This window comes from Amblyomma maculatum, chromosome 3, assembly GCF_055883805.1.
Source record: "Amblyomma maculatum isolate TAMU_Amacu chromosome 3, ASM5588380v1, whole genome shotgun sequence".
In the NCBI taxonomy this organism is placed as follows: Eukaryota; Metazoa; Arthropoda; class Arachnida; order Ixodida; family Ixodidae; genus Amblyomma; species Amblyomma maculatum.
The window spans coordinates 127,477,329-127,492,828 of NC_139346.1; the positions used below are offsets into that span (position 1 = coordinate 127,477,329).

At 45.8% G+C, this 15,500-nt stretch overlaps 1 protein-coding gene across 1 annotated transcript in view; it reads left to right on the forward strand.

Moving 5' to 3' along the window:
- The window catches only part of LOC146195979 (venom metalloproteinase BumaMPs1-like), a 102,812-nt gene that overhangs the window by 52,815 nt on the left and 34,497 nt on the right, over nt 1-15,500 (forward strand). Inside the window, exons 3-6 of the mRNA XM_084596892.1 lie at nt 1,856-1,951; nt 2,035-2,167; nt 12,499-12,537; nt 12,983-13,107. Coding sequence (XP_084453018.1) covers nt 1,856-1,951; nt 2,035-2,167; nt 12,499-12,537; nt 12,983-13,107 — 393 coding nt within the window. The remainder of the gene's footprint in view (nt 1-1,855; nt 1,952-2,034; nt 2,168-12,498; nt 12,538-12,982; nt 13,108-15,500) is intronic.

Below are 15,500 nucleotides of genomic sequence, written 5' to 3' on the forward strand. Positions count from 1 at the left end.
TCTCTGACCCAATCTGCACGCTTCCTATCTGTTAATGTTACCCCTACCATTTTGCGTTCAATAGCCTTCTGCGCTGTCCTCAACTTATGTAGAACCTTCTTGGTTAGCCTCCACGTTTCAGCCCCATAGGTGAGTGCAAGTAAGTTGCAACTATTGTATACTTTCCCCTTGAGCGATACCGGTAAGCTGCTGGTCATAATCTACGAACACATGCCAAATGCGCTCCATATATCTTATTATGTTTGTTATTTCCCTTTCATCGTCTGGATCTACCGTTGCTACATTTCCTATGTAGACATATTCACTAACTTGATTACTACCTCTCAATAAGACCCCTGAAGATTTATGCACGATGCGCAACAAGAGACGTTAGCCCTATTTTATCAAAAGTATAAATATTGTCTTTGGCATGTATGTGATTGGATTTTCAAACATTCTTTAAATAGAACAATATGAAGACAACTATTTTTTTATATTGGAGGGTAAAATTTTAAAGTTAAAGCTCAGTTACTTTGGTCATCTGATGAGAAGATAGGAGTCGCTGGAGAAAACTTTGATGCCGGGAAAGGTTGAGGGTCACAGAAGAAGGGTTAGGCAGCGAACGCGATGTTTATATGGCATCCTCGAGGAGCTGCAGATGAAGCATTGTGATATTAGGCAGGCAGTGGGAGACCGGAAGGTTTGGCTTGATATGGTTCATAGGGTCACGAAGAGTCGGACACGACTGAATGACTGAACTGAACTGACAAAGACTACACATTTGTGGAGGACATGCAGTAACCTGAACACGTGAATAAGTTACATACGAAAGCTCTGCATACGATCAGACACTTGCGCCAGCTGTTGCACGTTAGTGCGTTAGATAGCAGGTTACACGCAGAGAAATAATTAACCAACCTAATCCTATGACAAGGTGTGTCGTTTCAAACGCACATACACTTTTGAATGGAAACAAAGTTGAAATTCGCTTAAAAATTGTCTCTAGTCTATATTTATCAGCATCAAAAATATGTGACGTTCTGTCTGAACAACGGTAGGTGATTTCCATTTTCCTAGATATGTATTATGTTGACTTTGAGAAGGTATAAGATGCGTTAAAAAAAATCCCGCGGTTTGAGGCACATGACAAATATACAAAATTGTCTCATCTAACCGCACTGGCAAGTTATCACACAGGAAGCACTTGCAGCTTTCATTTCGTCTATTTAAATTTAATGCACCGTTTTTTCTCGCCCAATAAAACTGTCAAGGCCTTTGACTACTCGTCATTGCGGTGCTTAAATCCTGCCTTTTCATAATAAGGCTATTATTGTTTTGTTTTTTTTTTAGACTTCGTGGCATATCATACGCTACTATTTATTTCTTGCGACTGTTATGGCTATGCGTTTGTGTTCATCTCCTCTTCCAGCCAACGAAAGTTGTGCTGATTCGGGAGCCGAGTGTGATCAGCTACTTCGTTTGCACCTGTGCATTAGTGACTGCCTCAGTGGTGATAAAATTCGCAGTGGCCATGTGCTATATCAATGACATTTTAAAACAAGCATTGAGTTACAAGCGGGCGCTACACGTATTTGCAAGGCCAGATGCACGAAGTTTTTACAGGCCGAAAACAGATGATGAACGTTTTCGAGATTATGTAGGCAAACATACGCCGAGCTTGTATCGTCCATTTTGTTCATACGCATTTCACATATAGCTGAGGTTTAATTATAACCAACTAATGGCAAGTGGAGTCCTAATGTTATGCGTGGCGCCTTCATTGCGTCAGTTATTTCACTAATGAGGTGGCAATTATCAAACAGTTTGCATTTCTTGTGCTAGCGGCATTACTCATTTATCACTGTATATATTCCAGGTTGATGGCAGCTTCTACGAACGACATTTATACCAAGATATCGAGGGGAAATCCTCCCTTATTGTTAAACCAGAAGGCAACGGCCATTACGAAGTTGTGAGTTGATATTGCTCTATGCGCATTAGAGCCCTCCACGCGAATCTACTTCAATGTTTTTCCACATGAACTCTTCTTGTTAGACTGGTCTCTTGAACTTCACGTATCGAATCGAGCCTGATCAAAATATTGAGAGATCATCATCTGGAGCTCGAGCCCACAGAATAGTGAAAATACCTTTCAAGGACGGAATCCACCGCATCGCAGAATCTCTTGGTGAGTCTACAAAGGCTGTCGTCAACATCGCTTCGAAACGCTGGTTCGTGGTTGACTAAGTGCTTATAGAAAGGAGAAACAGCTGAAAATAATCACGGTTCTTTTCGTTTCGGTTATAAATAAAAATATCGGACGTTATTGATCGAATAGCGTTCAGGCGTAGGCATAAGATATCGTGCTACTAATTTCATCAACATACATTTCTCCTACAGGTGGGGCACAGGTAGAACAATGCTGCTCGTGCTTATAAATATTTTCAATCTTCACATTTCCACTTTCCCACTGAATATGCGCATCTAAAACACATGTGTTTCCTCTCCAGTACAAGCATCTTTTAGAAATATTGTAACAAGGTTAATACCAGATAGAAAATCGGCAATCATATTATAAAAAAACAAAAAGAGCATTCTAAGACGCTCAGTAGTCCATAACAAAAAGGAAAGCGATTCTTATAAGAATCATTAAGCACCTTGCGTCGGCATATGCATAATATATTGTAAGAAATCCAGCTTGGGACATCTCAAGACAGGTCGTAGATATTTTTACTCCTTCTTTTTGAACTGATTACAAATTTCCACTGCTCAGAGCTGTCTGATTAAAGAGTTTGGGTGAACACTCAACACTAATAGAAGTTTATAATGATCGAAAAGGATGCATGTCAGAGTCAATGGGAGGAGAGGAAAAACTGAGGTGCGAAATGTTATGCAAGAGAGCCTAAGAAGCAGTCATTTACCTGGAAAACATTACTAGGCGATGTGAAAGCAAAGACGGCTGCGATAACGACGCTTTTCAATTCGCAACTGGCAATCACCACCTAAAAAGCGTATTGCTAAAGAGCTGGGATTTCATAGTTCCTCCATCCCTGCCACTTACACAGGCTGAAAACATCAGCAGCCAGGCCACCCACTTTGAAGAAAAGAAAGAGAAAAAAGAAACGTACTCATAAAAAAAAATAAAAGATCTTTAATGTAGCCCCCGCTATTTCTGGTTTCGCTGCACAGGATAGAAAGTTCGATCTTTTGTATCTTGGAGCACTAGAGAATGGTCGTTAGTTTTGAGAGCGTTTCAGACATTTTGGTTATAAACGGGAGGTTCAGTTGTCCAGACGCTTGTTGTACACATGCGGATCTAAAATGGTAATTGAGGTGAAGGAAAAATTTCGTGGAAAAGGGCGTTTTCTTGAAAATATATGGCCCTCACATTAAACAATTTTTTTGAGGCGCATGCGAAAAACGTTTTAGGGAACTCAGAGATCACCGGTTGTGATGAATATTTTTATTTATCCGATCACTCTGATTAAAACCATCACTAAGTCACCGCTCCTCTTTTATTGAAGTGATGATAAAATTTTATAGTGTAAGACGCCACCTCATTTGCATTGTATTCTTGGGCTCTTCTTGGTGCCATTTAGTCCGACAGGTTTCAACGAAGCTGCATGCTCTTCAGGCGCAGATTAAAAACGATTGTAAAATGTTGCGTGTACGGAGTCGGTCATAATTTGAACAGACGCTAAATGTTTCACTAATAATATAAATAGGCTTAGTAGAAGCCCTTGACCTAATTTAGAATAGAATAGAATAGATTTCGTTTCATGTAATATGCATACATACATGAGGAGATGGCAGAAAAAGCTGCAGTCATGCCGCCTGACTAGGCTCCCACCCCGTACAGAAGAGCAGATCGTCAGCTACAGATTCGCAAGGTATCAATGCAGAAAAAAAAACATAACTGCATTATAATCAATGAAATAATACAAAATGTTGCAATGAAATAAAACAGACAACAGGAAACGTACACAGAGAATTGGGAGAAAAGCATAAGAATGATATAACAGGAAATATCATATTAGAACATTGCAAAAATTTCATTCCGGTGAAGGAAGACATGATAAAAACAATCTGTTCAGTGAAATTACAGGTTCTCTATGTCGATTCCTTATTTCCTGAAAGAATTCATCATATTCAACAAATACGCTTGAAATGTATTACTAAAAATTACACGACTGCGCTTAGGTCTGATTACGGGTGGAAATGGTCACATTACAGGACTATTTTCACTAACCGCATCGTCATTTACATCCACACTAACAATCCATTTATCATCACTATCGCTACTACCATCATTATTATCGCCATTGACTGCATCGCAGTTGTCATCGCTGCTATATTGCCGCATAGAAGACGACGCCAAAGATGATGACTGGGCCCCACAAGCGCGAGCCTGGAAGAGAAGGAAGTTGGAGCGCAAGACTCGTCCAGGTTGATTTATTAAACCCGTCCTATCTTTGGGTCCTCCTTGGCGTTCAATCGAGACGTGACACTGGTGGAGCGCGCTGGGGTATGCATAAGACTCCTTCCGGCAGTCCACAGCGAATCCCAGACATCGACACGCCTGTACATCGCGCTAGCCGCCGCCTTCTAGGCCTAGCCCCGGAGTACAACCATCTGCCAAGCTACTCTTCAAACGACCAAGTCCATCAGGTCTCCAAAGCCATGGCACATCCCAACCCTACACCGGTGACTCTTCAGAACACCAAGGTGCCAGAGTGCTTTCGCGGGGAAGCGTTTGAAGATGTCGAGGACTGGCTTGACCAGTTTGAGCGAGTGGCCAAGATTAATCAGTGGAGCGAAGATCACAAGCTTTGCAATGTTTATTTTGCCCTTCAGGATAATGCTAGAACGTGGTTTGAAAACCACGAGGCCAGCTTATCCACATGGAACGACTTCCGCCGCCAGCTTGTAGACACCTTTGCGAGAACTGATCGACGCGACAATGCGCTGCGCCTGCTTGAAGTGCGTGTCCAGAAGCCGAATGAGAGCGTGGCTATGTTTGCGGAAGACATGGCTCGCCTTTTTCGCCGTGCCGACCCTGATATGAGTGAGCCAAAGAAGTTACGGCATCTCATGCACGGTGTCAAAGAACAGGTGTTTGCCGGCTTAGTACGCAACCCACCTAAAACCGTGAGTGAGTTCATTAAGGACGCTACGGCTATAGAGCGAGCCCTCCAAGATCGGTGCCGCCAGTACAACCGACCAGCCGGCTGTGCCCCGACGACTGCGGCGGCGCTGACTGCAACAGATCAGACCACTCTTCGAGACATGATTAGAGAAATTGTCCTTGAGGAGTTGCAGCGAATTTCGGTTACGAAAGCTCAGTCGTCAGAGGCCCTCGTGCAGGCTGTAAGGAATGAAATTCGGTGCTCCCTAACACCGTCTGCCCAGTGCAACGAATTTCATCCAGTCGACAACGCGGCAGTCATTTCCGAACCACCATACCGCGTTCCACAACCGGTCAACTACCCGGCCAACATTCCTGCACCTTATCACGAGCCGCAATCTGAGAGCTACGCCGCGGTCCTACGTCGCCCGCCTCCAGACCACGCCTCACCGAGCGCACCAAGCCGTCAGGAGACGCGATTCTTCCAGGGGCCTCAGTGGGCGCCTTCCAGGTGCTCTCAACTACGCCGAACGGACAGGTGGCGCAGTTATGACAGCCGGCCACTCTGTTTCTACTGCGGACAACCTGGCCACGTATATCGGTACTGCCGTTACCGCGAAGAGGGGCAGGCCTTTCCGTCTGCTTCTGCTCGCCGCCGCTTCGACGCTGACACTGCCCAAACCGACGATGGCCTTCCGGTCAGCAGGGAAACCGAATCCCCGGGCTTCCGCCGCCGCTCCTCCCCATCGCCACAGCGTTATTCTCCGCCGATGCGTCGTGGCAATGCTGACGTTGGCGGACGGCGGTCCCCTAGCCCTCACCGGGGAAACTAACAGCCGCAACCTCACGAGGGGAGGTTGCACACAGTCTAAAAGTGTCAAAACCCTCACCACCGCCGCAACAGCCGACAGCCCGTGCTTCTGACGCTGCCGTTAGTATTGACATTGCCGCACTACCGCCGAAAATGCCGCCTACATTACCACCGAAAATGCCGCATCAGATGAGCAGCCCCGACGACGAAGCTGATACCGCTGACCTTGCCGCACTTCCGCCGAAAATGCCGAAAGAGACGAGCAACCCAGATAACGTTGTTAGCGCTGACCTCGCCGTTTCCATTGATGGGCTGGAGGTACATGCTCTGGTGGATACCGGGGCGGATTTTTCAATTATTAGCCAGAAACTGGCTGACACGCTGCGCAAAGTAAAAACCGAATGGACTGGGCCAGTAATAAGAAGTGCTGGAGGCCAGCTACTGGCACCGACAGGGAAGTGCACTGCCCGGATAGGAATAGGAAACGCGGTGTTTGTTGGCAGCTTCGTTATTCTCCCTGACTGTTGCAAAGATCTCATCTTGGGCATGGACTTTCTGCGTCTTCATGGGGCTGTAATCAGCATTCGTGACAGCGTCGTTGCCTTCACCATCAATCATGAAGACCTTGGTTGTGCGGAAGTACCACTGATGCCCTTACGTGTCGCCAATGAGACAGTGACATTACCTCCGCGATCATGCTCTCTTGTTGAAGTGAAGTGCGACATGGCGCATACCGGCGATGGTATCGCCGAAAGGGCAGTCGCCCTGGTACTAAGCCGAGGTGTATCTATAGCTCGAGGGCTAGTCAACTTGACCAATGGACAGACCGAAGTGCTGCTGACAAACTTCAGCGACGAGCGTCAGCAAATTCCGAAAGGCACAACTGTGGCCTTTTTCGACAGCGTCCCAAAGGCGCAGCACTGCTTCTCACTGCAACAGGAAGGATCAATGTGCAAGACGCCCGTAACCATCGTCGATGTGAGTAAAAATTTGTCTTCTTCAGAACGGGACCGTCTTTTGGATCTCATAGATCAATTTCGAGACTGCTTTGCTTCCGAATCGCGGATCGGCCAAACGCCTTTGACAAAACATCGAATCATCACGGATGACTCGATTCGCCCGATTCGACAAAATCCTTACCGTGTAGCTCCGAAAGAACGTGCAGCCATTCAGCGCCAGGTGGCCGAAATGCTTAGAGACGACGTTATCCAGCCGTCACAGAGCCCCTGGGCTTCCCCCGTGGTACTTGTTAAAAAGAAGGACGGCAGCTTACGATTTTGCATAGATTACCGCAAGCTCAACCAAGTAACTAAAAAAGACGTGTACCCTCTTCCTCGCATCGACGATTCCCTTGATCGCCTACGAAATGCACGTTACTTCTCATCAATGGACTTGAAAAGTGGATATTGGCAGATAGAAGTAGACGAGAGAGATCGGGAGAAGACAGCATTCGTCACTCCCGATGGATTGTACGAGTTTAAGGTCCTTCCGTTCGGTTTATGCTCAGCACCAGCAACATTTCAGAGGTTGATGGATACTGTGCTCTCGGGACTTAAGTGGCAAACATGCCTGGTGTATCTTGACGACGTGATTGTGTTTTCGGCCACATTTGAAGAGCATCTACGCCGTCTGCTAGCTGTATTTCAGGCCATACGATCTGCGGGCCTCACACTAAAACCCGAGAAGTGCCACTTCGGGTACGAGGAGCTGCAATTCTTAGGTCACGTCGTTAGCCAAGAAGGTGTCCGGCCTGATCCTGAAAAGCTCTCCGCAGTCGCCAAGTTCCCGACACCTACGGACAAAAAGACATTGCGGCGTTTCCTGGGTCTTTGCGCCTATTACCGCCGGTTTATTGCTGGTTTCTCACGAATTGCCTGGCCATTAACTTCGCTGACGCGTGACAATGCTGTCTTTCACTGGGGTGAAGAACAGGAACAAGCGTTTAATGAGCTGCGGAGACGTTTACAGACACCACCTGTCCTGGCGCACTTTGATGACGACGCCCCTACACTGCTTCATACGGATGCCAGCAACGTGGGCTTAGGTGCTGTGCTGGTGCAGCGCCAGGGTGGTGTAGAAAAAGTAATTGCTTACGCCAGCAGGACCCTATCTAAAGCAGAAGCGAACTACTCGGCAACCGAAAAAGAATGCCTTGCAGTGGTATGGGCGGTTATGAAGTTCCGCCCTTATTTGTACGCTCGCCCCTTTCAAGTCGTTAGCGACCATCACTCGCTCTGTTGGCTGACGAATCTAAAGGACCCTTCAGGGAGACTCGCGCGTTGGAGCCTTCGATTACAAGAATTCGACATGGCAGTTATTTACAAATCTGGGAAAAAGCACGCGGATGCTGACTGCCTTTCGCGAGCGCCGGTCGAACCTTTCACTATGACCGATGAAGACACTGCATTTTTAGGTGTCATAGATGACGCAACGCTTTCCCAACAGCAGCGAGAAGACCAGGAATTGCTCCCTCTTATTGATTTCTTGGAAAAACGAACTACCGTTGTGCCTAAGATTTTCACCCGAGTAATCTCTTCATTCTTTATTCGCAACAACGTGCTTTACAAGAAGAACTTCCGCCCTGGGGGAAACAGTCATCTACTCGTCGTCCCATCTGTTCTCCGCAGTGAAGTTCTGCAAGCGTGTCACGACGAGCCAACCGCCGGTCACCTAGGCTACACCCGCACGTTGGCTAGAGTCCAGCACGGATACTACTGGCCAAAACTGCCTGCGACAGTGAAACACTATGTACGTACGTGCATAGACTGCCAGCGCCGTAAGTCACCCCCTGTAAAACCAGCTGGCCTACTCCATCCTCTTCAAGTGCCAACAACACCTTTTAAGCAAATCGGCATGGACCTCCTGGGACCATTTCCGACGTCGACAGCCGGAAATAAATGGATAATTGTCGCCACCGATTATCTAACCCGCTACGCGGAGACCAAGGCTCTGCCAAGGGGTACCGCCGCCGAAGCAGCTCGGTTCTTCGTGGAGAACATTGTCCTGAGGCATGGCGCTCCGGCGCTCATTATAACTGACCGAGGAACTGCATTTACGGCCGAACTTTTGGAGACCGTTCTCCGCCTCAGTGGTACCAGTCACCGTAAAACTACAGCCTATCACCCCCAAACCAATGGGTTGACGGAACGCCTCAATAAAACCATTGCAGACATGCTTTGCATGTACGTTGACGTGAACCACAAGAATTGGGACGAAATTCTTCCCTACGTCACGTTCGCCTACAATACGGCACGCCAAGACACCACTCGTATGACACCATTCAGCCTCCTTCACGGGCGACCAGTAACAACTATGCTGGATGCAATGTTGCTCCCGAATGCCGACACCGACGATCTCGATCAGGACGCCGAGGAATTCGCTCAGCGTGCAGAGGAAGCCCGCCAACTAGCGCGTGTGCGGATCAAGAATCAGCAAGAGCATGATGCACGACGCTACAATCATAGACGCCGACATGTCATGTACGAACCTGGCGACAAAGTGTGGGTCTGGACGCCTATTCGCCGCCGTGGACTCTCCGAAAAACTATTGCGGCGATATTTCGGGCCATATGTTGTTCAGCGACGTTTAACCGACGTCACTTATGAGGTGGTGCCAGACGGGGTGTCGACCTCGAAGCGACGCCAGCAACAAGCCGACGTCGTCCACGTTGTACGCATGAAGCCGTACAACTCGGACTGACCTTGACCCCCTACTCCCTTTTGTGCTCATCGGGACGATGCTTCCTGAGGAGGGGGGCAAATGCCGCATAGAAGACGACGCCAAAGATGATGACTGGGCCCCACAAGCGCGAGCCTGGAAGAGAAGGAAGTTGGAGCGCAAGACTCGTCCAGGTTGATTTATTAAACCCGTCCTATCTTTGGGTCCTCCTTGGCGTTCAATCGAGACGTGACAATATTATCCTCATGATAGACAACAAGAAACTATCGGTTTCCTCATGAGCTCGGCTTTATTTAGCGGTTCGCGTGTTCGGCCTTTAATCGGAGGGATAGTGTTCACCAAGTCATTTTCGCAGACAATGAGGTTACAAAGGATTTCGCCTTCCTAATTTTGGACGTTATCATACTTAAACGCTTTCGATAAGTAAGCAGTAAATGCTTTTTATACCAAACTATACATCAGTCCACACAATACTATTCTTTGGAGCTGCAATGTCAGAACCTGATGTGGGGTATTTATCAGCACAGGATACATTTTATAAATACTTTGACTGCCATTTTTAACGCCTGAATATGCCAGACGTTTGCTTATAATTTTAGTGCGCTCACAACGAGTAATTATACCTGCCATACCAAAGCAATGGGAAGAATTTTCTTATAATTACGTGGTCTTTGTGAATAATAGAAAAGTATATGCGTGTTTGCTCCCGCCATACCTATTTTAACATACTTTCATTTCAACTAATGGTAATGCTGTGTGAGTTCTTAACTCGTGTTGTACCTTGGCGTACATACTGATAGCACGTTTTCATGGAACGTGCTTGCTGAATATCACTAACAATGCTAACCGAACGCTAGGTTATCTAAGACAGCTTTACATCAGCATCTACCTCAATAAAGCCTGCTTTATAAAAAACAGCTGTACGGCCTTTGTCTAGAATATTCCGGTACCATATAGGAGCCCACTCATACAAATATGTTGATTTCTCTAGTAAACATTAGGACTACGTCACACATTGATTCTTTATATCTGGTCACGCTTTCCAGCGTCACGTCCATAAACAAACACTAAGACTGCATGACCTTTCGCTATATCGCAAGTACTCTCACCTCTTCCTCATTCCTTCGCTGATAAATTCTTTCAACCGCATCTATTTACATATCATTTCGTATCGACCGTCAACAAAACATTGAACAGCAATCTTGATGTGCTTTTCCTACCTACCATAACTAGAACAGCCACTGAAGGGGGCCAGCTTCCCGCCTCCAAAGACTCAATTTGGGACACCCAAAGTGTCTTAATGTTTATATTTATGTTCTGTAATGCAAGTAGCGTAATTTGTCTCATAAATCTTTATTGTTTCGAGTTCGTCCATTTAAAGTATGCGTAATAAATCAGAAATAAAATAAAACGATAAAGGCAAGCTACACATATGAGCCTATTGATAGAAAAGCTCTAAGCTTCCGATGCGTAATAAGGGTTTGCTTCGGAACGGGGTCCTAAGTGCAGAGCGAGTAAAAAAGGCTACAATAGAAACTCAGTGTGCTTAGTTAAAAAGCATCGCACACAATTACAAGTCTGCTGAGGGAGGGTTTTGAATATGTATGCATTGTTATGGTCTTGTCATGTAAAATATAAAATGTTATGATCAGTACCGCGGTTTTAGAGTTTGTCCAGCCCTGGCTAGATAAGTTTGCTTGTGTCTGAAAAACTTGTTTAGATAAGGGAAAGCTGCATCTCAGCGAAATTTGTATGGTGGGTCAATTACACTCAGAATGCAAAGTACTCATACATCCCTAGTACACCCGAAAAAAAATTGTTCTCCAACGTTTGAGTCAGAAAATGCGTTTTCGCTATTTCCCTCCTGTATTCGCGTATTCTGTATTGGTTAATTCGAAGTCTTTTCGTTGCTGTAAGCTCTTTGCTACACTAGCCTGGCGGACTCCGTATTACATGACAACAAGCAATCGTATTTGGCTACTTAAAAACTAGTAACCTAATGAAAACCTCTCCTTAGTAAATCCCAGTTATTCTTTGAGAACTTTAACTTCTGCCGCCCCCAGTGAAAGACACTATGGCAGCCACAGATGATAACAGGTATATATGCGTTTCAATAATAGCGGATCATCATGTTATAGAATGGTCAAACTACACATTAAGCTTTCCATAATACGCTTTTTTTACAAATATTGTAAATTTGTCGTGTTAAAATGTGCACACAACTGTTATCAGTTTTCCAATGTCTTCTCAGAAACGACGGTGTTGCTTCCTGCCAATTTTCTTTCAATAGGCATGCACAAAAGGCTGGAACTCGATAACATAAGTAAAGTTCACTTTTTATCTCAATACCATGGTTCCTCAATTATGAGTCCTACTCGTATAACTAAGATTTCGTTGGGCGCAGGTAACATACTCGCGCAAGGGAGTTTTACTGAAAGAAAATACTGGTTTCGTTTCGCTCATTGGAGTTAACGCCCCAAAGCGGACCAGGGTATGAGAGACGCCGCAGTGGATGGCTCCGGAAATTTCGACCACCCGGCGTTCTCTAACGTGCACTATTTCGCACAGCACAGGGGCACCTTGTTTTTCATCTCCACCGAAGCCGCCGCAGCCGAGATTCGACCCGCATTACTCGCGCAGAGCAGTTGAGCACCCCAGCCAATCTAGAACCACGGCGGGGCTAAATTCAAAACCAATGAAACCTATCTGAAAAATGTACGTCTTAGTATGAGCACACTTTACTGCTTCCTAAGTTAAGTGCCTGGCTTCGTCTTGTGTTGAGCAGCAATAGCTCAACTAGTTGTGTAACGAAAGGTTTATGGTCATCACCGTTTACCTACATATCTTTACATTATCAGTCATTTCATGGATTGACACAGCAGTGTGTTCAAATATTTTCTTTCAGAGGACAGAGCTGACAAGAGACTACTGGCTGCTTACTCAGGTGCGTGAAGCGCGTAGCCTGGACGTTCCAATGCTGATGTGAATTTCATGCTTACCTCTTGCTTATATTTCTGTAACAACCGAATATTATTCACCCTTTGGGACGCCATTCAACAACGTTATTCGCGCAATGAGTGCACTCGTGCCTCTTTGCAGTCACTTCTTAGCAATGCTGTTCTTGAAAATTTTTTTGAGGAGAATGAAGAGAAGTGATAAATGCGAATTAGTGTCGTATCTAAGGGCCCAGCAAGCGAAATAGTACACTTCTTAGCAAGGGTGCATGTCAACCGATGCAACCATAACTGTTTTTCATATTCTTGAGCAGTCATTGACACACTTTGAGTTTTTGTTCAGGCCGGAGCATGCAAACAGCATAGAAACGTCCTTCTGTACAGCTTCTTCAGACTTTCTTTCTCTGTTCGATAATATTTTTCTTTCTTTGACAGAAAAAAGAGCCCTCCCATACCACATAAACATTGAGGTTTTCTACATGAGTGACTACGAACATACCAAGTATTTTGAAAATCGAACGGAGGAGAGGATTCAATATGCAACGTTGATCATGCACTCGGCAAGTAGACGCACATTATTCATGCATTTACGTACATCAATTGATCCATGAAATTCGCTTTGAATGTGCTATAAATATTTCGAAGATTTTCATTAATCACTAAGATTTTTGTTGGCCCGTTCCGAGACGTGATGTTGTGTTGTGTTCTCCAATATCCAGTGTAGTCTGTTTTTTTTTCCGATTTGTAGCATCCTTGACATCTATCCTTGAGCTGTGTCTTTTCAGGCGACAGCTGTAATCGCAATGAGTTGTGTCTTGTCATAGGACAGGTGTAGTCCCAATGCTTTTAACCTGAGAGTGAGGCTGAAGATTGCTGCTTGCGACTCGGTCTGCATGAACTTTGCATGTGGGTAATCCACTGCTTCTGCCCATATGGTGACATCACCTGCATAGATGGTGAAGCGGACCGAATTGTCTGTCTCAAGCGCTTCTGCTACGCAGGTCATGGCCAAGTTGAATAGCAAAGGGCCGAGGATAGAGCCCTGGGGCATCCTCCTATCCCAGTAATACATTCTGGGGCTCCATCCCGAAGCTCCGCCATGAAGCTAATAGGTCTACTTTGAAGGAAGCTGCATATTCAATTGCACGTTTTTTGGCTGGCATATCGCCTTGCTAATTCTTTTAGGACTGCCTGTTGTTTTACATTGTCGAATGCTTTGCTCAGATCCATCGCGAGGATGTAGTCTGACGCCTGTTTCTGAGAACTGCGGTTGATTACCCTGTGGAGCAGCCGAAGGCAATCATGCGGGCCCTTTTTCGGCCGGAACCCTGCCTGAGCCTGATGCAACTCAGGCTGTAAATATTCGATGTAATGCTGTATTCTTGTGGCTGTCATTCGCTGAATCAGCTTGCAGGTGATTGGCGTGAGAGCTATTGGCCGTAAGTTTTCTTGTTTTGTGTGCTCCTCCCTGATTTCGGTAGAGGATATATTAATGATAGTCTGAGTCCATCTGGCCCCAGTCCGGATTTCCATGAATCGTTTATAATAGTTAGGAAATGATCTTGGCTTTGTCTGGTTGCAACAGTCTTCGTAAATCAATTCGTATATTGCAGCGTAACTGGCCTTCGATGTTGCATATTATGGGTTGAGTTTTAAACAGGTGGGTGGAGCCCGCCAAACATCGTGCCAAAGTCTTTCTAGAGCGGTTGCTGCCGGCAGAATTCTGTACGGGGCACCCATGTATGAGTTTTGTGATCGCAACCTGAAAGAAATTGACCAGCTACACAGGACAACTCTTTACATAATTACTAGGCCTCCTAAGAACACGATAAATGAAGAGCTGCTTAAGCTGATTAGCATACCATCCATACGAGATATTATCAGAGAAGCAAAAATACGAATGCGGTCCCGACTAGGAACCCCGACGCTATGGAAGCAGACCATGCCATGGAACTTCTTCGAAGCATCTGGGGACAGACACTTCACCTCCGTGGAAAGCGTCAGTAATCGCACTAAGGCTACAAGGACCTATTAGTATAGGCAGGGCGTTGTGGCTAGGCTCCTTTTAGAACAAAGAACGGCACTCACAAGATCGCTGAACACAATAGACATCTACACTGATAGAAATGAAAGGTTGAGTGTGGCATGACTTTGAGTGTCAACGCCCCAACACAATTGACAGCACACCTGCCACCTATCTCGAGGAACACTTTAACATGCCCAGTGGCTTGCCATATGGAAAGCCATAAACACCATTATGACAGCTCGAGCCACAAAAGATAATTTCAACAGATATCAAATTTTAACCGCCTCATACTCAGCGATTGCAGAGCTGATAGCACCAACTAAAGAAGCTGCAATGACCAGCGACTAGAGAAAGAGGCTGTAGCGAATGCGGGACGTTGGAAAAAGCAATTCAAATTATATGGACACCGGGACATACTGGCCCGGAAGGGGGAACGCAGTCACGCGTGTGGCCAACGTGCAAGATGGTGGGCTTGCTGATAGGTGCAACGCCCCATACCCCAACTCCATGCCTAACCCGATATACTTAAATACCTACCAAATATTGCTGACTATAGGATCCCCTGGCAGAGCGATTATACAAGCACTAAAATGGTGCACTCACCAAAATAAAACACGACAGAAGACAGATTATATGAAGCAACACCAACGCCGGTGTTTTACAACACAAAAGGGCTCACTCGACCGCAATATATATTTCTCAACAAATAACAAACGTAGCCTACACACCACACATACTTCACAAGTTGTTCCTCGACATACACTAAACACTGATTCACAATATATGCACCCACTGTCAGGAACACTGTAGAACAGACCTAACACATCTTATGTGGCAATGCTCATCGTTTACATGAGGAAGAAACAAAAGTACGCTTATCCACACAACGACATGCCCGCCCTAGTACGTAAGATTCTATCAAACGCC